The sequence below is a fragment of the Trachurus trachurus genome (genome assembly GCF_905171665.1).
Source record: "Trachurus trachurus genome assembly, chromosome: 24".
NCBI lineage: Eukaryota > Metazoa > Chordata > Actinopteri > Carangiformes > Carangidae > Trachurus > Trachurus trachurus.
In genome coordinates, this window is record NC_139910.1 from 5,571,664 (window position 1) to 5,594,441 (window position 22,778).

General features: G+C 44.1%; 1 protein-coding gene across 1 annotated transcript; it reads left to right on the forward strand.

The window, feature by feature from the left end:
- Positions 1–694: 694 nt before the first annotated feature.
- Positions 695–21,436, forward strand: LOC311007118 (palmitoyltransferase ZDHHC14-like; the record flags this gene model as incomplete). The annotated part of the gene is made up of 10 exons (XM_084000206.1): positions 695–790; positions 836–1,023; positions 3,694–3,854; positions 6,195–6,338; positions 7,304–7,441; positions 13,409–13,457; positions 14,940–15,042; positions 15,171–15,280; positions 18,632–18,731; positions 20,933–21,436. 10 exons carry the CDS (start codon positions 695–697, stop codon positions 21,434–21,436), a joined length of 1,593 nt encoding a protein of 530 aa, XP_083856332.1.
- Between the last annotated feature and the right edge of the window lie 1,342 nt (positions 21,437–22,778).

Genomic DNA, 22,778 nt, shown 5'->3' on the forward strand with positions numbered 1-22,778 from the left:
TTTTTTTTTTTCCTCAGCGGAGTGACTCATCTTCGTCAGTGGAGGATCTGTGAGTCGGAGCTCCAGCAGCTCTGCGGAGGATCGGGATGCTCCTCACGTCCTCCTCCTCCTCCTCCTCCTCCTCAGCGACTCAGACCATCTGAACCTCCGGAGCCGCCGCCGCTGTCCAACGATCCGGACCCGGCTCACACACACACCCGGTTCGAGTCCGCTTCCACTAGAACCGGACCGGTACCAACCTGGGATCATTAAAAAAAAAAAAAAAAACTGGATTATGTGAGGGAGGGGGCGGGGGGCGCTGCATGGGCACGAGGCGGGGGTGTTGTGGTATTTTTTTTTTTTTTTTTTTTTTTTTATAATAATCTTTGGATTTTGGATCCAGAGCGCGTGCATCAATCAGACCACGAGTTAGCCTAATAATGTTTGTTTTTGAATTATTATTATTATTACAAGAAAATAAAAGCCGGAGATCTGTGGATTAAAAAGATGCGGGGGTTCCTGCTGCTCTCGCTCCTGAGAGAAAAAGAAAAACCAAAGCCGATCATCAGGATTCACGTTGTTGGAGGTTGACTGAACGTTTTGGAGAGCCTGAACGCACCGGCAAAGCGTATATCACACCTCTTGATTGTGTTAAAAAAAATCTTTCCATCTGTATTTATTTACCTGCTGCTTTGCTCACCTGAGAGGAGGACACATGTCTCAGCTCCACCATGCGGCTCTGGACCAGCAGCAGCACCAGTACAACCAGATCTGTACCCGCAGCAGCAGCGGCAGCAGCTCGACTCAAGCGGCCAAAGCTGCTGCCGCTGAGGGAGCAGCAGCAGCGGAGCAGCCGACCACCACCTCCTCCTCCTCCTCCTGCCCCGGCCAGAGGAGCCGCAACCCCCGCAGGAAGTGGCAGGTGTTCCCGGGGAGGAACCGGTTCTACTGCAACGGCCGGGTCATGATGGCGAGACAGACCGGGGTCTTCTACCTGACCCTGGTCCTCATCCTGCTCACCAGCGGCCTCTTCTTCACCTTCGAGTGAGTCAAACTTTAATTAAATACAAAAAAACTTTGAAGGAGCTGCTGACCTTTGACCTCAGGTGGAGCTCCTGAGGTAAAAATAAAAACTAAACCTAGTTAGAAACTGAAGAAAAGATCTGAACAAAGTGATCAGTGTTGAGGTGACACATAAAATATCTGATGATTTTACCTTCAAACATCCTGAAGCTTCAAAACTCAGGAGCAAAAACCTCACAGTGAAAGATAAATGTTGTGTCTGTTATTTTGTTTTTCTTTGCCTCCATGTTGTGGATCTTTTTGTTGTTTTGTTGCTTCTCTTTGTCATATTTTTTTTGCAGTTTAGTCTCCTTTTCATTGTTTGGTTTCGTCTGATTTTACATGTTTCTGTCGTAGTTTTGTGCTTTGACCATTGTCCGGCTCCTTTGTCGTCATTTTGCATGTTCTTGTGCCCTTGTCATTGGTTTGGTTTGGTATCATTTGGCTTGTTTTGGTTCGGGATTGTTTTGGTTGGCTTGGTTTGTGATGGATTAGGTTGGGTTGGGTTGGTTTTGGTTTTGGTTTTGGTTTTGGTTTTGATTGGTTTGGTTTGGGTTGGTTTGTTATGGCTTAGGTTGGGTTGGCTTGGTTTGGTATTGGTTGGGATGGTTTTGGTTGGCTTGGTTTGCGTTGGTTTGTGATGGCTTCGGTTGGGTTGGGTTGGTTTGTTATGGGTTGGGTTGGTTTGGTATTGGTTGGGTTGGGTTGGGTTTGGGTAACTTGGGTTGGTTTGGTTTGGGATGGTTTTGGTTGGCTTAGGTTGGGTTGGTTTGGGTTGGTTTGGGTTTTGGTTTTGGTTGGCTTGGTTTGGTTTGGGATGGTTTTGGTTGGCTTGGTTTGCGTTGGTTTGTGATGCTTCGGTTGGGTTGGTTTGGGTTTGGGGTTGGGTTGGTATAGTTTTGGTTGGGTTGGTATAGTTTTGGTTGGGTTGGGTTGGTTTGGTTTGGTATCGGTTGGGTTGGTGTGGTTTGGTTTTGGTTGGGTTGGTTTGGTTTGGGTTGAGATGGTTTGGGTTGGTTTGTGATGGCTTCAGTTGGGTTGGTTTGGGTTGGGTTGGGTTGGGTTTTGGGTTTGGGGTTGGGTTGGGTTGGGTTGGTATCGTTTGGGTTGGGATGGTTTTGGTTGGCTTGGGTTTGGGTTGGGTTGGTTTTGGTTTGGTATCGTTTGGTTTGGTTTGGTTTGGTTCGGTTCGGTTTGGTTTGGTATCGGTTTGTTTGGTTTGGTTTGTCTGGGGTTGGGTCTGTTGTCATTTTGCATGTTTCTGTCGTAGCTCTCCATGGTTGTCAGGCTGAATCTGTGATTGTTTTGTCTTCTTGTCATTTTGTGTCTTTGTCCCAGATTCGTGTCCCTCTGTTTTTTTTCTTTGTGGTTGTTTTCAGAGATTTATTTGTCACAGACATTTGAGCATCTTTCAAATCTCCTCTAATCTCTATATTTTTGTTTCTGTGCTGATCCTCTTAGAGACTGAATCTGTTGTCTCACCTGAACCAAACAGTTTAATTTCCTCTTTTTTATTTACTCAGGTTTCTTCAGTTGAGGGAACGATAACAATAATCAGTCATTTTAACGCAGCCATGTGAGCAGACACACGTCGACGTGTCAGTTGTGTCGCTCTAGTTCACAACAATAGTCTCTTTGATTTTGATTCCTGGAGTCTCAGTGAACACAGAGTGAAGTGTTTATTATAGTTCAGCTCTTTAATTCACCAGAATCTATAAAAAACACCAGAGTTAATGATCTGAGTCGTCACCACAGCTTCAGGCTTTTTAAAAACATCTTCACTGTGACTCAAGAGAAAACAGAGACACACAAATGCACCGTCAGGAGAGGAGAGGCGTTCATTGACATCAGGTTAAAGGGATAGTTCACCCAAAATTGAAATTTCATTCTCATTCTCATTATCTACTCACCCTCAAGTGGACTAAGGGGCTAGGAGAAGTTTCAGAGTCCTCCGTGGCTTCTCTGAGTTACAGGGGGTCTCGGCGTAGCAGTGCATGTCCATATAACGGTTGCAAATGGATACCAACTGTCTTCGTAACAAAAAGACACACCAAAAAACATCCAAATACCTCCATGCTGCTCGTATGTAATGTCCGTCTTGTATTGAAGCCCCGAAATGCGAAATTGTCCCGAAAAAAATATATTTCAAGCTTAATTCAAGCTTCAAGCTTAAAGCTCAATACAAGACGGACATTACATACGAGCAGCATGGAGGTATTTGGATGTTTTTTGGTGTGTCTTTTTGTTACGAAGACAGTTGGTATCCATTTGCAACCGTTATATGGACATGCACTGCTACGCCGAGACCCCCTGTAACTCAGAGAAGCCACGGATAACTCTGAAACTTCTCCCAGCCCTTAGTCGACATGAGGGTGAGTAGATAATGAGTGAAATTTCAATTTTGGGTGAACTATCCCTTTATAGAGAAACTCAGTCAGTGTCTGTTTCCCTTCATTTATTCATTTATCAGGATTAAAGATAAAAGAAGGATCAATAATCACAATCATCTGAACCCTCAAATCAAAAAGAGGACGTCTGTCTCAGGCAGAAAACAACAAGTTCTGAAAACACCACAGCTCTTCTCTGATTGGCCGAGAGTCCTCAGTTTGTTTTAATTGCCCCCGCCCCCCTCTGTGTTTTATGTTTCTGCAGCTGTCCCTTCCTGGCGTCCAACCTGACCCCGGCCATCCCCGTGGTCGGCGGCGTCCTCTTCGTCTTCGTCATGGGGATGCTGTTCAGGGCGAGCTTCAGCGACCCCGGCGTCCTGCCCCGGGCCACGCCGGACGAGGCCGCCGACGTGGAGAGGCAGATCGGTAACCAACGGCAACACAAACACACAAACACACACACAACCACAACCATGAGATCTGTTTCAAATATGTTTATTAGGAAACTGATCACATAAAGAAATTAACAGTCGACAGTTACGTTTCCATGTTTTTTACAGAAGTAAAAAGTAATCCCTAACAAAAAGGACTAATGACAAAACTGTATAACAAGTAACATCAACAAGGCAGATAAAACAAAACAGACAGGACCCCTCACCCCCACCCCCTAGGAGAGCATCCAACTAAGGACTCAATCATGTGAGACAAAAGGTTGCCAGATTTTATCAAAGTCCATCAACTTGTCTTTCAGAATAAATCGAATTCTCTCCAAATGTAAAGTGTCTGTCAAATCAGTCAACCATTGTTTAAATGAGGGGACCTCTTTCTTCTTCCAGTTGAGTAGGATCAGTTTTTTTGTTGTTATAAGGCCAAAAGTGCCAGAAGTTATTGTTGTGCACTATTTAGCTTCCTTAGCCCCTCAGATGTTCCCAGAATTATTAAACAAAGATCTGGGTCTAATTGAATCCCCAAAATCAACGAAAAGAAATCAAATATTTTTCAAGCCAATCATTTTGAAGTTTGGGGCAGAGACACAACCATGAGATCTGAAAGCCGGCTGGACGTGATGTCGTCGTGTCTCCAGATGTTTTTCAATCCTGAAAGTTTAAATCAGATGAAAAGTTCCTCTGAGAAACAAAACTCGTTAATTTTAAGCAGCGGCTGAATCATGACGCTCGACGCTCTTCACTTCACTCTGGTTTTAGCTCCAGAGCTTCGGGCCGTTTTTATTTGGTTTTGTCGCTGGCGTCACCTTTAATCGGCCGTGACGTCTCATCGTCCTCGTCCGTCCAGGTCTGACTGGCTCTCATCATCACAGGAGAGAAAAACTGTAAATCAGCTGCAGAATAATCTGCTCACTAATGACACATGAGTCACTGCAGGAGGCCACTCACCACCTCCTCCAGTCAGCGTGTGTGTGTGTGTGTGTGTTGCAGTGTGTGTGTGTGTTGCACTGTGTGTGTGTGTGTGTGTGTGTGTGTGTGTGTGTGTGTGTGTGTGTGCAGTCACATGTCATCTCTTCAGTCGCTCTGTCAGAAATGCGTCTTGGCGAATCAGTCGGTTTCCACAGAAACTGAACCGTCACCGTCTCGGCGCTCGTCGGAGCTATTTATGGAAACCTCTCATTATATTTTATTTGTTTGTTTGTTTATATATTTACTTCACCGCAGCGTTTTTTTACAGAATCTGTGCAGCTGTCAGTCAGCGCAGAGCCGGCGGACGACGACGACGACCAAACGTTGGGGCACGGTCGGACATCTGTGTCTGGGTTTGTCTCAGCGGGACAGAGGCTGAGTGTCAGAGTGAGACGTGAGGGGGAGGACAGACAGAGAGAGACGTTTGTTCCTGGTCGTTAGTCAGGAAGCGATTCAGTGACGCACACCTTCACACAACGTCCTCACTTCCTGTCTGACAAACGAGACTGAGGACACATGAGAAGACGATAAATAGACAGGATTGTTTTTCAAAGTGTTAGGACGTCACAGAGGAGACACAACGAGACATAAAGAGACACGTAGAGATGATAAAAGACAGAAAAGGACACAAGAACAGACACATGGAGATGTAAAGAGATAGAAAAAGGTGACTGAGGACACAAAGAGACACAAAGACACACAAAAAAATGCAAAAAGACAGGAAGAGGTGCACAGACAGACACAAAGGGTGAATTCCAATTCCCCCCTTGGCCCTAACCCTTCGTTTTGCGCGTTCACGTGAAGTGGTGGTGTCCCGATTCTGGTTAGCGAGGGTTAGGGGGAAGTGGTCGGGCTATCTGGCCCTTCAAACGGAGATTTTTCAGGGGCACACTTCAAACCGAGGGGTATGACAAGTTTCCCAGAATGCATCTCGCGGCAACCGGCAGCTGTTTTATTTCTCGCTGTAGCACTGTTATTACGTCACTTTGTTAATATTTTTTCATGTGAGAAAGTAACTGTTTAGATCCCCAATGTGCGGTCGGTTTATCCACATGAGGCTGTTAAAACGTTTGCTCCGATGTTTTTCGGACAAGTGAAGCTCCACCTGTGCAGCACATCAACGGCTCGTCACAGAGACACCACCCCGTCCCGAGAGCTCATCAGCCGGCCAACCTCCGTCGTCATCCCGGGAGAAAAGACGATCGTTAATTAACTTACCCGCAGGTTTTTAGAGGTTCACTGCCGGCTGTTTACATTCTTTTTAGGATTATGATTGTTGTTATTTACCCTGTCTGTCTGTCTGTCTGTCTGTCTGTCTGTCTGTCTGTCTGTCTGTCCGTCCCTCCCTCAGACTCCTCCGGCTGCTCCAGACCTCCTCCCCGGACCAGGGAGGTCCTGATCAACGGACAGACGGTCAAACTCAAATACTGCTTCACCTGTAAGATCTTCAGGCCGCCGCGAGCGTCGCACTGCAGCCTGTGTGACAACTGTGTGGGTCAGTGGAGACACAACTCAACACGTTTGTCTATCTATCTATCTATCTATCTATCTATCTATCTATCTATCTATCTATCTATCTATCTATCTATCTATCTATCTATCTATCTATCTATATATCTCTCTATCTATATATCTCTCTATCTATCTCTCTATCTATCTATCTATCTATCTATCTATCTATCTATCTATCTATCTATCTATCTATCTATCTATCTATCTATCTATATATCTCTCTATCTATATATCTCTCTATCTATCTATCTATCTATCTATCTATCTATCTATCTATCTATCTATCTATCTATCTATCTATCTATCTATCTATCTATCTATCTGTCTGTCTGTCTGTCTGTCTGTCAAATTCAAATTCAAATTCAATTCAAATTAGCTGTATTGGCATGACAGTTAAAAGAACTATGTTGCCAAAGCATTAGGGATCAATGACACAATACAACTCATGAAACCAAATATATACAACAATATACAAATAAATAAAACGTTTTTTACATAAAATTATTTACCCTATGCGTGTGTGTGCTGATCAAGTTCTCTCTCTCTCTTATACACAGTCTACATCACATGAAACAAAAAATAAATAATGTGTGTGTGTGGTAAGATTGGGCATCATTAGACTGTTGCAAGTTGTTATATATAAAACATACACATATTGTTCTTAAATGATGAGAGTCTGTCTGTCTGTCTGTCGTCCATCTTTGTTTACACTCGTCGTTCCTCTGCAGCGTCGTCTGTCTGATCAGTGACACATGAGCGACTGCAGCTGAGCCTCGTTCAGAAACACTGAACCCTGATGTGTTCACAGAGGCAGGAAGTGAAACGTCTCCCTGTGGGCGTCTTCGTCCCTGGGTTTCGCCTCACAGGCTCCATCAGACATCAGACAGACCGTGTTTGAAGTTGGTTTCATGTCTCTAAAGACTTCTCCTCCTTGTCCCTCCTCCTCAGAGCGTTTCGACCACCACTGTCCCTGGGTGGGGAACTGCGTCGGCCGGAGGAACTACCGCTTCTTCTACCTGTTCATCGTCTCGCTCTCCTTCCTCACCCTCTTCATCTTCGCCTTCGTCGTCACACACGTCATCCTCCGTGAGTAACACGCCGACGCTCTCTGCCGTGATTCACTTATTGATTTCTTTATTTGAAAACACCTCCGACTCTTCAGCTGCTGCTCCGATTCTTTTAATAATGTCGAACCACACACACACACACACACACACACACACACGTCGGTCGTGTCCGATCCTTCAGCTTTTAAAGTTCATGTTCAGCAGCTTTGGGTGAAGGAGGAAGGATAACGCAGCAGGTGCCTCCAACATTTTACAACAGAAAACATCTAAAAGACAAACTCAAACTTTGGATAAGGAGCGCTGCCCCCCAGGTCAGTGGCGTATTCTGAGGAAATATCAGGACAAAAACTAGGGCTAAACCCAGGAATATCAGGATTAAAACTAGGGCTAAAACTAGGGCTAAACCCAGGAATATCAGTACTAAAACTAGGGCTAAAACTAGGACTAAACCCAGGAATATCAGGACTAAAACTAGGGCTAAACCCAGGAATATCAGGACTAAAACTAGGACTAAACCCAGGAATATCAGGACTAAAACTAGGGCTAAACCCAGGAATATCAGGACTAAAACTAGGGCAAAATCCAGGAATATCAGGACTAAAACTAGGGCTAAACCCAGGAATATCAGGACTAAAACTAGGGCTAAACCCAGGAATATCAGGACTAAAACTAGGACTAAACCCAGGAATATCAGGACTAAAACTAGGGCTAAACCCAGGAATATCAGGACTAAAACTAGGGCAAAATCCAGGAATATCAGGACTAAAACTAGGGCTAAACCCAGGAATATCAGGACTAAAACTAGGGCAAAATCCAGGAATATCAGGACTAAAACTAGGGCTAAAATTAGGACTAAACCCAGGAATATCAGGACTAAAACTAGGGCTAAACCCAGGAATATCAGGACTAAAACTAGGGCTAAACCCAGGAATATCAGGACTAAAACTAGGGCTAAAACTAGGACTAAACCCAGGAATATCAGGACTAAAACTAGGGCTAAACCCAGGAATATCAGGACTAAAACTAGGGCAAAATCCAGGAATATCAGGACTAAAACTAGGGCTAAAACTAGGACTAAACCCAGGAATATCAGGACTAAAACTAGGGCTAAACCCAGGAATATCAGGACTAAAACTAGGGCTAAACCCAGGAATATCAGGACTAAAACTAGGGCTAAAACTAGGACTAAACCCAGGAATATCAGGACTAAAACTAGGGCTAAATCCAGGAATATCAGGAAGACTAAACCCAGCAATATCGGGACTAAACTCAGGACTAAAACCTGGTTTAAACCCAGGAATATCAGGACTAAACCCATGACTAAAACCAAGGCTAAACCCAGGAATATCAGGACTAAACCTGAACTAAACCTGGACCATCAGCACCTCCGACTCTTCAGCTGCTGCTCCGATTCTTTTAATAATGTAGAACCACACACACACACGTCGGTCGTGTCCGATCCTTCAGCTTTTAAAGTTCATGTTCAGCAGCTTTGGGTGAAGGAGGAAGGATAATGCAGCAGGTGCCTCCAACATTTTACAACAGAAAACATCTAGAAGACAAAACCAAACTTTGGATAAGGAGCCAAGCGATGACCTCACGGCTGCAGGTGGAGCCGAATCAGTAACAACAAATATAACTAAAGGTCATTTCTCAGGGCCACAGGTGACTCATAGAAAAGGTCGCAGCTCTTCTGTGTAATATTATTTACCAAAGTGTGGGAGCAGATCATTGTAAAGAGCAGAGCTCGGGCGTAATGATGCCACACCGTGACATTTTCGATCTGCAGACATGAATCAGACACTTGTTTATTTTTTCCCAGGCTGATTAAACATTGAGTGGCGACGACTGAGTCCACATTTATCATTTATAAAGCACATAAACATTTAATGACTGGAGATGATAATTACCTCCCTGTTGACTCATCGACGCTCTCTGATGATCACAAACTGTTGAGCTCAAACCGACGACTCAAACTTTTATTTTGAAAAGCCCAGCTCACAGATAGATAGAGGTTGTGAAGCTGAGTTGGTTTGAGCTGCAGCAGCTTTTCATCAGTTTAATGGGACCGAGTGGACGAAGGCTCGGCCATCGATCGTCCTGTGATTGACAGGTTGTCACGGAGACGCTGATGCTGCTGCTTCCTGATCGATCAGATCGGAGTACGGAGTCTGATGGACCAGACCGGTTACACACAACGACTGGTGTGGGTTTTTAAGATGTTTTTGAGGCAAGTGGTGATCACTCAGTACGTTTACATGCAGAGCTGTAAACGTCTGTCCTTGTCTCAATATACATGCAACTGAGAAAACCGAATAACTGACGGGGTCCCTACGCCCCCCCATGCGGCGTCACCCGTTGTTTCAGTGGGTTAATACGCCCCCTGTCCTGTTGATTTTTCTGTCACCTCCTAAAAAACTGAATATAAACAACTTAGTAAGCTTAAAGCAGAAGTAAGTGATATATTTGTGTTAATATAAGTCTTAAATAGTTATATCTTCCGACAGCAATCACTTACATAGAGTGTTTGGACTGAAACACGGGTCTCTCAGTCCCTCTGCTCTGCTCTGAGCCGAGGAGAAACATTTATCGTATCCTACAGTTTTTATCCAATGAGGAGAGAGAACGGCATGCAGGGCTGTGTGTGCAGCCAGGGAACGCCGTGAATGTGGTGACGTAGCGACGAGGACTGTTATGGTGCGTTCAAGGAAACTCGTATTTTTCCGACCGTGAAGTGGTACCAGTTCGATCTGGTGCGAGTTCACGGGTCAGAAGTTACGAGTGGCCGTTATAGTGACTTTCACCGGTAAAACAGGTCGGAAAAACACGAGTGGGTTGCCTGGAACGCTACAAAGTCGTAAGTTGTGACTTGAAGCTGTAATTTACGATTTCAAAAGCCTGCCTGGAACGCAGCATTAGCGAAAACGACCGGACCACTTACTTCTGCTTTAATAATAAATTCTCAACTGCAGTTCCCGACCAGACGCGCCAGTCTGGGCCGGATTCGCACTGAGAATAGGATACGTTTTCCTTTTTTCCTCTCTCTCTCTTTTTTTTAATAAAACACTCTTGCTGGTTGCGCTGTGTGAAATGCATTGAATCTGCGCTGACGTTGGGTTTTTTTCTTTACTTTGCCGGGTGCGGGCGGCTTCTCTGCTCCACTTGGTGCCGTCTCTACGGTTGTGGAGCATGCACACACGCATTGTCCAGCTTCAGTCCGACTAAGGTGTAAACATGACGGAGAAAATCGAATTCCAATCGCATTATCTGGGTGTCTTAATCGGAGTTCTCCAACTCTGATTTCAGTCGGACTAAGGTGTTTACATGCACTTCAGTTATCCAGTTATAGTCGGATTAAGGCAATAATTCGGTTTTTTCAAGTGTCATGTAAACGTACTGACTGTTTGGGACGATACCAACGTGGGACGTAGCCTACTCCGACCACCGAGCTCCCCAACGATCGGTGTTTTAACTTGGACTCGTCTCCTGGACTTGAAACACAGGCGTCTTAACTTTGATGTAGCTCAGTCTCATGTTTGTTTTAGTTTGTATTGTCTCACTGGTGTTTTAATTGGGACTTGTCTGGGGCTTTGACTCGATTTCATCTCAAACTTATTGAAAGTTTCTCAAACTTGTCTTGGTTTCATTGATGTTTAACTTGTCCCATATTTTTTTGACTACTCTCATCTCACTGTTTTTTCATCTTGGACTCGTCTTGGACTTTTGGATCAGACTTGTCAACACTAATTTACAATATATATATATAAATTTAAAAAAAGCAACTACACATAAGGCTGGAAAGCTTTTCATAGAAACTGAAACCAGCTGGAAGGTGGGTTAAGACACTGATGCTGCTGTTTCCTGATCGATCAGAGCTGCTGCTCTTTGTCCGAAGGGTCAAACTGGTTTGTTGTTTTAACTAGGACTCATGTCTGTTTTAGTTTGTCTCGTCTCACTGGTATTTTAACCAGGACTTGTCTCGGTCTCAGTGATGTTTCAACTCAATCTTGGCTCAATCTCTTGATGTTTTGACTCGATTTCGTCTCAGTCTAAGGAAAAGTTTGAACCCAAACTTGTCTTGGTTTCATTGGTGTCTAAACATAACTCGTACCATATTTCTTTTTCTTGTCTCATCTCACTTTTATCTTGGATTTGTCTTGTACTTTTGGTTCAGACATGTCTGTACCACAACAGACTAGACATAAGACTGAAGAGTGTCTCTTAGGTACTGAAACCAGCACTAGTTCGGGCTAAAGCCTCATTCGCTTTACATTAGTGGACCTTCAGCCTCCTGCTGATCGGCCTCATCACTCTCGTTGACCTGATTCTCCGTGTTGAGGCGGCTGATGTTTGTTTTCCTGCCCCGCAGGTCCAAGCTGTCAGGAAAACCTCGTCCTCCTCCGGCTGCTTCACATTCAGACTCTCAACAACCGTTCGACTGTCTGAGATAAACCCGTGTCTTCCTCTGAACACTACGCTGCTTGTTTTCTGTTTTTAGCAGCAGAGCTATAAAAAGATCCAGCAGAGTGTCGTGACTTTGATCTGCGCAATGTAAATTTAGAGATCAGTAAATATCTGTGTACTGACGACTGTGGCTCATTACTGGATCTCGTGCTGCTGCTGGTGTTTACGCTTGTTGTGGAGTTTTTCTGCAGCGTCGATCAGGCCGAGACAGAACGGTCCGGACTGAAACTGGTTCAGGACGAAGAACCTGAAACTCCCCGTGGATATTAATGATCCTCAGGAGGAGGATCTGATGGTGTTGGAGACCTCCTGGTCTTTTCCTCTAAAGCCACTGAGAACAGTGTTTGGAGATCTGTGGACTTGTTTTCATTGAGTGTTATTGTTTATAAGTCCAGTCAGATCTCAATCACAAACCATTGACACACTCGTTAACACCAACGAGACTCTTCATCAGGTCGACCTCAGTCATTGTTGTATTTTCGGTTTTTTGTTCTTTCTTTAGTTTAGTTAAAGGGACAACGAGGAGTTTTTATTTGGTTATAATTAAGTCTCACGTTAATGTGGATGAATCTACGTTACCCACACTTGTTAATGGCGCCATTTTCGATAAATATATCGTTTTGTCTCTATCGTTATTTTGTTATTTTAATTAATGGTGGAAACGCTGGGCGAGCCGACCAGCGTTTCCTTACTTTCGGTTTCGCGGACGCTCATGAGAATAACGCCGCCGTATTGCCGTTTATGGTCGGGACTACGACGGTAACTGAACCTCTTTGAACCTCTGACTTTAATTCTTGATGAATGAAAACATGAGTCCGTCTTGCGCCGGTCGAAGAATTCTACGGTGCGCGCGGAGGCTCATAAATGTAGTGTGAAAACGCTTCGCTTTTCCAAAACTCCTCGTTGTCCCTTTAAAAACATTTCAACTGAAATAGACAGTTCAAATTTAAAAAATGAAAAAGAAACTTGAAGGACTATTCATACCTAAGACAGCTATTTATTTTTTTTATGCTACATTAAGATAGCATGCTAATCCTAAACTGTAGCATGTTACATTCAAACAAAAGCTAAACCTTAAATGCTGCTAGCTTGTTAGTGTGCATTGATGCTATACACGCAAAATGTTTAGTTCTAACATTGAAATGATTAACGCATATATGCATGTCAATATGCTTATAGGCTAATAGTTAAAAGTTAACAACTGATCTGATGCTAATTATTGTAAAAAAGTAACATGTAAATGAGCTAGCATGCTAATTTTTAGGCTAAACTTTAGCATATCGCCATTATAAGACGCTTTATGCTGAACTTCTGACCATGCACAGCTTTAAAAACATGACAACAGGAACCAGTGAAGGACAGCAGTGTTCAGTCATCCACATAATGACATCAATACTGTGTCTACACATGATTACTACATGATTGATTTGTAGCTTGGATGTAGTAAATAAAAACAGACTGAGGACAGAGTTCATGTTAAACATCACAAACAAACTGACTCCTTGTTTTTTCTTCTCTGCAGGATCAAACCGGACGGGTTTCCTGAGCGCGCTCAAAGACAGTCCGGCCAGATATCCTTTTACAGTTTACTATCAAATAATCTACACACCGTGCACTTAAAACACTGCATGTGGTTTCATCTCAATATAACGTCACACATTTTTTTACAGTTCAACTTCACTGATCAAAAAGTAACCCAGATTTTTTAATTGATAACCTGATCAAAGTGATTACTGGTCGTCTGGATGGTTTAGACAATTTATATCTGCAATCTAGAAAAAACGAGACATTATGTTCACTCATAATATATTACAGTTATACAGTATGTCACATGAAGTTAAAGAAAACAAAAACATATCAAATTATTGTATTAACTAAGAATTATTGGGTAATCCATGTGTCCATTAAACTATATGTGTTCTGATTAGTGAATGATGGTAATCAAAAACTCATAAATGTTAATAAATTCATCTTGTGATGTTATTATAAAATAATTAGATTCAGTTTTGTAGAAAAATGCCGTGAGAGTCTTGAATTGAACTGTGTGGGTCTGAGTCAGCTGCAGTTCATGGTGCTCACACACTGTTTTCACAGCTGACACAGAAAATCAAAAGCAGGCACTAATTACCTCCCATAGCCTCCTCTGTCTCTGTAGGTTAACCGTGTGTGTGTGTGTGTGTGTGTGTGTGTGTGTGTGTGTGTGTGTGTGTGTGTGTGTGTGTGTGTGTGTGTGTGTCTGCGTGCCCTTCTGATAAATCAATAACTCCAACACCAACTACAGTTCAATACGCCCCATGATGCATTGCCAAGGTCAAACTTTAGCAGTGTCACACACATCCAGCTCCACCAGCCTCCTCTCTCTGCTCTGTCTCTACTATTTTCAATTTTTTTTCGCACTTTAGTTAAAAGCAGCTCTTTATTTCACAGGTCCTACATTATTCCTGGAAACTTTGCCCTTAATCTCCAAAAAAAAGAGCTTCTGTTTGGCTCGTTACTACGATATTTCCCATAAAGTCCTTGGCAACGGTTCATAAACTATTTTTCACCAGCCTATACGACATAATTTCATCTTCATTTTCTTAAAAACTCAAATATAATGAGCAGTTACTTTATGACTTTGGAAAATGTCAAACCTGTTAAATAAAGTTTTTCCATTTTATTTATTTTTTTCCCCCCATCTTCACATTCTGCACATATTGGATTTCGTGCAGGTGTTGTGGACAATTTGTTCACATAAGTTGGTGAATCAAATTCTTGACTAATTTACCGGCACAAATAATGATGTTCTGCTGTTGGATGATTCATTTGTGCATTAAGGATTAAAAGAACAAAACAGGAACTTACAAAATGTCTAGCGCAACAGTCGCTTCACTTTAATTGAAGACGAGGATAAATGTCGGCTCCACTTGTTTTTGGACAACAGCTACAAGAACTTTTGGATGTTTGGTCTGATCGAACCTTTATGTGACCATTCGGTTTTGTGTTTGAGCGTCATAACGATGTTCGATGACTTTGTCCAAACATGGCGTCTTGTCCTTGACTCTGTTCTCCACCGTCCTGGAGGTCGTGGTTTGTTTCTTCTCCGTGTGGTCGATCGTCGGCCTGTCGGGCTTCCACACCTACCTGATCAGCTCCAACCAGACCACCAACGAAGACGTGAGTAGAACAAGCTCCAATACAATAAACTGCTAGTAAGTAAAAAACCTTTTCATGATGTTTGTGTTTATTAACTGGACCTACGTTCTTCTTCTCTGTGCTTCTGTCCCGTTCTGGTTCTGGTCCAGATTAAAGGGTCGTGGTCCACGAAGCGAAGTAAAGACAACTACAACCCCTACAGCTACGGGAACATCCTGACCAACTGCTGCGCTGCTCTGTGTGGACCGCTGCCCCCCAGGTCAGTGGCGTCCTCTGAGGAAATATCAGGACTAAACTCAGGACTAAACCTGGTTTAAACCCAGGAATACCAGGACTAAAACTAGGGCTAAACCCAGGAATATCAGGACTAAAACTAGGGCTAAACCCAGGAATATCAGGACTAAAACTAGGACTAAACCCAGGAATTTCAGGACTAAACCCAACAATATCGGGACTAAACTCTGGGACTAAAACTAGGGCTAAACCCATATCAGGACTAAAACTAGGGCTAAACCCATATCAGGACTAAAACTAGGGCTAAACCCAAGAAATATCAAGACTAAACCCAGGGCTATAACAAGACTAAACTTTGTACTATTCGCGCTAACCCCAAAACTATCAAGACTATAACCAGGGCTAAACTTTGAACTATTTGAGCTAAAACCAGGATTATCTAAACCAAACCCAAAACTATCAAGGCTAAAGTCATCATAGCTAAACTTGGGACCAAACTATTTTAGTGAAACCCAGGAATGTTAAAGGGACAACGAGGAGTTTTGGAAAAGCGAAGCGTTTTCACACTACATTTATGAGCCTCCGCACCATAGAATTCTTCGACCGGCGCAAGACAGACTGTTTTCATTCATCAAGAATTAAAGTCAGAGGTTGGAAGACGATCACATACCGTCGTAGTTCCGACCATAAACGGCGATTCGGCGGCGTTATTCTGATGCCTCGCCACGAAACCGAAAGTAAAGAAACGCTGGTCGGCTCGACCAGCATCTCCACCACCACTAATAATAACAAAATAACGATAGAGACAAAACGATATATTTATAGAAAATGGGCCCATTAACAAGTGGTAACGTAGATTCATCCACATTAATATGCAACTTTTTTATTGTCGCTGAATTTTTCGTTCTGCCGATGGAGAAACTCCTCGTTGTCCCTTTAAGATTAAACTCAGGGCTAAACCCAGGACTATCTGAACTAAACCCAGAACTATTTGGTTTAAACCCAGGATTAACGGGACAAGAATTGTCCTGTGTCTCTTGAATGCAGGATGGAGAAGAGATGGAGAAGATCCTTTGTTCCCTTCAGCCATCAGGCTTTTTAATTCTTCTTTGCGGATGGTGGATGAGCCGCCAGACAAATTAATTTCCCTTTGGGGATTAATAAGGTCATTCGTTCGTATCGTAAACCTAGAACAGTCAGGGCTAAACCCAGAGATGAACTTTAGAGTAAACACTTCAATCCCTTCTTCCTTCAGCTTTGGCCTCCGTACAACCAAATATTCAGAATATATTCTCCTCTTCTTCCTCCTCCTCCTCCTCTTCGTCCCAGTCTCTGTGTTTAATGAGGACAGCTTTCAGCCGAGACCTTGCTCGCAGTAATTACACTCTTCTTTTTCCTCCTCATCCGCTCAGACAGTTGCTCGTCGTCGTCGTTCCCCCTCACTGACGACAAAACCGAGCTGCAAAAATTAATCAAAAAAACCATCAGAGTCTCAGGATGAATGGCTGCAGTTCACCTCTGAGAGAGAGAGAGAGAGATAGAGGAGTAATACACATCGGTCTCCTCCTCCTCTTCATCAGCTCTTACGTTTCCTTCCTCGGTCTCTGTCTGTCGTGTGTCATCGTTACGGCGTCTGAGAGGATCAGCTGTGTGATCCATCTGCAGACACTTCGCCTCCCGTCCTGAGTGGTTTTCATTCAGCTGCTCTCAAATTTAATGATGAGAGTTAAAAGTTAAACATAATTAAATGAGGGGGAGTTGGATTCAGGAAATATTTCCATGCATTTGGAATAATTTTACTCTGAAAGACGTTTTAACGGGATAGTTGTGGTAACATTTTGGCAAATTGGCCCATTGCCATAATCCCTATAGTCTTAGCAGTAGGTTCATTACCTTTAATTGTCGGTGCAAGCTATTTTTAGAACGGTGGAGCAGAGCCGTGAGCTGCTCAGAGCTACACTATTCACCACACTATGAGATAATAACATAACGTTACCACACAGAGTTGTTTTAGAGGGAAATTCATGCAAAAACCACTGATGCGCGTTGCCTTCAGGGACAGTTTTTCATCAAGCAGTCTCTGTATTTACCTCTAAAACAACTCTGTCTGGTAACGTTCTGTTATTATCTCATAGCGTGGTGAATGTGCAGGTCACAACTTGTCCACCAGAGCGTTGTGGAGTTGTTGGATTGTGTATTTGATGAGTTTGATGAGGGAAACCAAGAAATCCCATTATTAGCCTCCGTAGCGTAGCTCTGAGCAGCTCACGGCTCTGCTCCGCCGTTCTAAAAATAGCTTGCACCGACAATTAAAGGTAACAAACCTACTGCTGTGACTATAGGGATTATGGCAATGGGCCAGTTTGCCAAAATGTTGAACTATCCCTTTAAAGGTTTCACATTATACTATTTCACTGCTTCTGCGTTTTATTTTGGAAGGTTGATCCATAAAGAAGATTGATTTGTGTGGTTTTAAGACCCAAAACAAACCACCAGTGGTTTTTATTAAAGACAATTCACTGTTTTCACTGGAACTACTTTATTGTGGAATTTTTCCATTGTTTTCTATTGATCCCCCCAATATCATTATTGATCGAGGGCGCCCCCTGCTGACGAGGCCCAATCTTACCCCTGGGTGTTCACATCATATAGGCTAATACCTGCTCTTATTGAGATCAGGAGACCGATATGTTGTTCCCTCTGTGCTCATGAGGTTTGTGTTGCGACTGTAGTAGCCTAACCAGTGGAAAAAGATGGTTTGATCATTGATTGATTGATTGATTGATTGATAGACTGGGTGATGTTGGCTGACATGCGATCAGTGCAAAGACGGAGAAGTCTGCACGGATTGAAGTAAATATATCGAAGGTGACGGACGCCAGAGAGCACAGCTGCCCCGTGGGGAGGATGAGAGAGAGAGGAAAGGGACGGGGTTTTTCAAAATAAGAGCGTGATGAAGATGGAGGAGATGTTATTTATTTTTCTTCATCTTCTTATTCTTCTTCCAGGGCCGAACATATGGAGACTGATTCATTACACAGTCTGTGTGTTAGAGCATCACCAGCTGGTCCGTGTGTGTGTGTGTGTGTGTGTGTGTGTGTGTGTGTGTGTGTGTGTGTGTGTGTGTGTGTGTGTGTGTGTGTGTGTGTGTGTGTGTGTGTGTGTGTGTGTGTGTGTGTGTGTGTGTGTGTGTGTGTGTGTGTGTGTGTGTGTGTGTGTGTGTGTGTGTGCTGACAGCTTATTAACATGTTGGCTTCACCTGCTGACATCCATCTCTTTCTTTTTATTCTGGTTAAGTAGCAAAGAAAAACCAGGGCTTTGTCGATAAAGGTTGAATTTGAATCTAAACTGACCGGTCGTCTCCATGGTGTCTCAGTTTGATTGACAGGAGAGGTCTGATCCGGTCGGACACGCCGCAGCCCGTCGCCCAGAGCAACGGGACCAGCTACACCTCCACTCAGCTGCACAGCCACAAGGTGAGAGAGAGAGAGAGAGAGAGAGAGAGAGAGAGAGACGATCAATACTGACGTGATTATAGATTATAGAACTCATCTGGATGTGGAGGGAAAACGCTGAAGAGAAACAGATTATTTTTTATTTAATTCAATCCTCCCTCTCTCTATCCTCCTTCCTCCTATCCCCCTCTCTCCCTCCCTCCCTCTTTCTGTCTTCCCCTCCTCTCCCCTTCTCTCTCTCTCCTCCCTCCTTCCCTCTCTATTTCTCTCCCTCGCTCTTTCTCTCTTCCCATCCCTCCCTCCTTCTCTCCCTCTTCCCTCCCTCCCTCTCTCCTCCCTCCCTTCTTCCATCTCTCCCTCTCCCTTTCCCTCTCTTTCTTTCTTTCTCTCTCCCTCCCTCGCTCTTTCTGTCTCCCCTTCCTTCCCCATCTCTCTTCTCTCCCTCTCTCCTTCCCCCTCTCCCTCTCTTTCTCTCTCTCTCCCTCTTTCTCTCTCCTTCCCTCTCTCCTTCTGTCTCCCCCTCTCTCTCTCTTTCTCTCTTCCCCATCTCTTCTCCTTCTCTCCTTCTTCCCTCCCTCCTTCTCTCTCTGTCCTCCCTCCCTTCTTCCGTCTCTCCCTCTCCTTCCCCCTTCTCTCCCTCTCTTTCTCTCTCCCCCTCCCTCCCCATCTCTCCTTCTCTCTCCCTCCTTTTCTGTCTCTCCTTCCCTCTCTCTTTCTCTCTCTCTCCCTCTTTCTCTCCCCCCCTTCGCTCCCCATCTCTCCTTCTCTCTCCCTCCCTCCTTCTCTGTCTCTCCTTCCCTCTATCTTTCTCTCTCCCTCCCTCGCTCTTCCTGTCTCCCCCTCCCTTCCCCATCTCTTGTCCTTCTCTCTCTCCTTCCCTCTATCTTTCTCTCTCCCTCCCTCTCTCTTTCTCTCTCCCCCTCCCTCCCCATCTCTTCTTCTCTCCCTCCTTACTCTTCCTCTCTTCCCCTTCCTTCTCAATCCCTTCTACCGTCTCTCCCTCTCCTTCCCCCTTCTCTCCCTCTCTTTCTCTCTTCCCCTCCCTCCCCATCTCTTCTTCTCTGTCTCTCCTTCCCTCGCTCTTTCTCCCTCCCTCCCTCTCCCATCTTATCTCTCCCTCTTCCCTCCCTCCCTCTCTCTCTCTCCCCCTCCCCCCATATCTCCCCCCTCCCTTCCTCTATATCTCCCTCTCCTCCCCCCAGTATTTGTTTTTGTTTTTGTATTTATTTTTATCTGGATTATAAAAACCAGGGGACAGTAAATATCAATAGACACTTTCATGTAGATATGTAGGATTACAGCAGCAGCTAATTTCCATCCTTTGTTCCTAGGCAGGTTGATGTTTAACATTTATAATACAGAGATACACTAATAGTAAAAAGTAGAGATGCACCGATCCAGTTTTTTCCGATACCGATACCGATCTGATACTACTGTTGAATGAATGAACCGTATAGCTCGCCGTGTGAGTGAAGGCATCAGGCTTGACATAAACATTTAGCCTTGTTAAAAAAAAGGTAACAAATTAACACAGATATAAATGTACTTAAAGCCCCTGTACGGAGCTTTTAACTGGATACGCAAAAGTCTCTGGTTTCTGCTGATGTGTCTCTGTTACCTACAACAGCAAATGAGCTCATCAGTGTAAAGATACGCTATTTCTAAGTAGTCTAATTCTATACCTCTGGAAGGCATGGTTGGGTCGGACCACTGACGAAACGATACAAATAGATACATTACGCTGCAAAAAAAAAAAAAAAAAAAGCAAGTCCCGTCTTCTTCCGACGTTTCCAAAACAAATCTACACGCACCGGCCAGACAAACGTCTTCACGACAGTGGAAAATGCAGTCTTCATTCCAGCTAAACACCACCGCTTCCGTCCACAGGGGCCGCCAAAATCAACACTAAATGAAAAGTCTGTACAGGGACTTTAATAGTATTTATTAACAAATAACAAAGTGTACATTAGCAGCAAAATTAAATAAATAAAACTAAATCGCTGTAACTGTATTGCTGTGTATGATATTAATAAAAAATAAATGACTGGATCGGCCTCATTCATCCGATATCCGATCCAGCTAATTAGTCAATATCGGAGACGATATCCCATCCAGGTATCGGATCGGTGCATCTCTAGTAAAAAGGTTTTAAAAAAGTCCAGTAACAGTAGAAGTGACAGGTGCATCACAGACAGACGATGACTCATCATGTCCGTGTCCAGTGTGACCAGGACCAGTGCATCCAGTCCACTAAGTTCGTCCTGCAGGCGGCGGCGACTCCTCTGCTCCACAGCGGCGACGCCGTGGTGCTGGCTCCTCTGAAGACCACGTCCTCCTCCTCCTCCTCCTCCGGCCTGGGGGGTCTGCCCTGCGCCTACCTGGCCCCCGCCCAGCCCTCGCTGCCCTCGCTGCCGTGCGGCGGCGGCGGCGACGTCCTCAACCTGACGCTGAGAGACGCCGCCGCCGACTCCCACTGCCACCACCACCTGCACCACCACCACCACCACCACCACCACTTCGTCAGCCCCGAGGAGACGCCGTGCTCCACGCCGCACGCCGCGCTGCCCTGCCCCGCACACCTGCACTTCCTCCACCACCCGCAGCAGCAGCAGCAGCAGCAGCAGCAGCACCCCATCCCCTCCCCCGCCGCGCTGTACGACCCCGCCAGCCAGGACGCGCTGCACGAGGACTCGGTCAGAGGCCTGGTCAAACTCAGCTCCGTGTGAAGCTACAGACTGACCACGATTTGTGCATAAAAAAAAACGACTCAAAGTGGAAAAAGAACAAAGTTTTCAGAGGTTTTTTCATGTAAAAACCTCAGATCTGCGGTTTCCTTTTGCCCATTTTCTGGAAGTTTGTTTCAGATTTGTGCAAAAATGGAAAAAATGGACAGAAACTTGATGACAAGACACACTCCATCGTTCAAGGGCAGGTCAAATGGTTCAGTCCATTTTTTTTACTTGCTGGTCAAACTCAAACGCTATAGACTGACCATCAACCTGGTTTATGCCGATTCTTTCACTTTGTGCATAAAAAACGACTCAAAGTGGAAAAAGAACAAAGTTTTCAGAGGTTTTTTCATGTAAAAACCTCAGATCTGCGTTTTCCTTTTGTCCATTTTCTGGAAGTTCGTTTCAGATTTGTGCAAAAATGGAAAAAATGGACAGAAACTTGATGACAAGACACACTCCATCGTTCAAGGGCAGGTCGAATGGTTCAGTCCATTTTTTTTTTTACTTGCTGGTCAAACTCAGCTCCGTGTGAAGCTACAGACTGACCATCCACCTGGTTTATGCCGATTCTTTCAATTTGTGCATAAAAAACGACTCAAAGTGGAAACAGAACAAAGTTTTCAGAGGTTTTTTCATGTAAAAACCTCAGATCTGCGTTTTCCTTTTGTCCATTTTCTGGAAGTTCGTTTAAGATCTGTGCAAATTCTTTCAATTTGTGCATAAAAAACGACTCAAAGTGGAAACAGAACAAAGTTTTTCATGTTGTCTGAAGATGAAAACCTCAGATCTGCGTTTTCCTTTTGTCCATTTTCTGGAAGTTCGTTTCAGATTTGTGCAAAAATGGAAAAAATGGACGGAAACTTGATGACAAGACACACTCCATCTTTAAGAGCAGGTCAAATGGTTCAATCCATTTTTTTTTACTTCCAGTTAGATGGGTGAGACGTGTAAGTATAAAGTACTAGAGGTGGATGAGATGTAGAAAGTCTCAAAAATGTAAAAAACAAAACACAAACCTGAATCTCCAGATTTACTGCAGATTTGAACGCACCACGAGTCTCCTCTGCAAACAGGCGACTTCTCTCTTTAAGTCAAAAGTGACGTTTGGTCGTTTTTAAAACCCTCTGCAGTTCATTTTGGTTCGTTCCTGTTATTGAAACTGTCCTTACCTCACATGCTCGTGTGTTTTTATTCAGTACAAACTCAGCTCCTGTGTCCGACTTCACATTTTATCAATTTAACGAGTAAAAGAGACACCAGGAGCGACAGGAGTGACAGGACATGTAAAACGACACAGGTTTTAGTGATAATAACTAAACATATTATTACTTTAGAG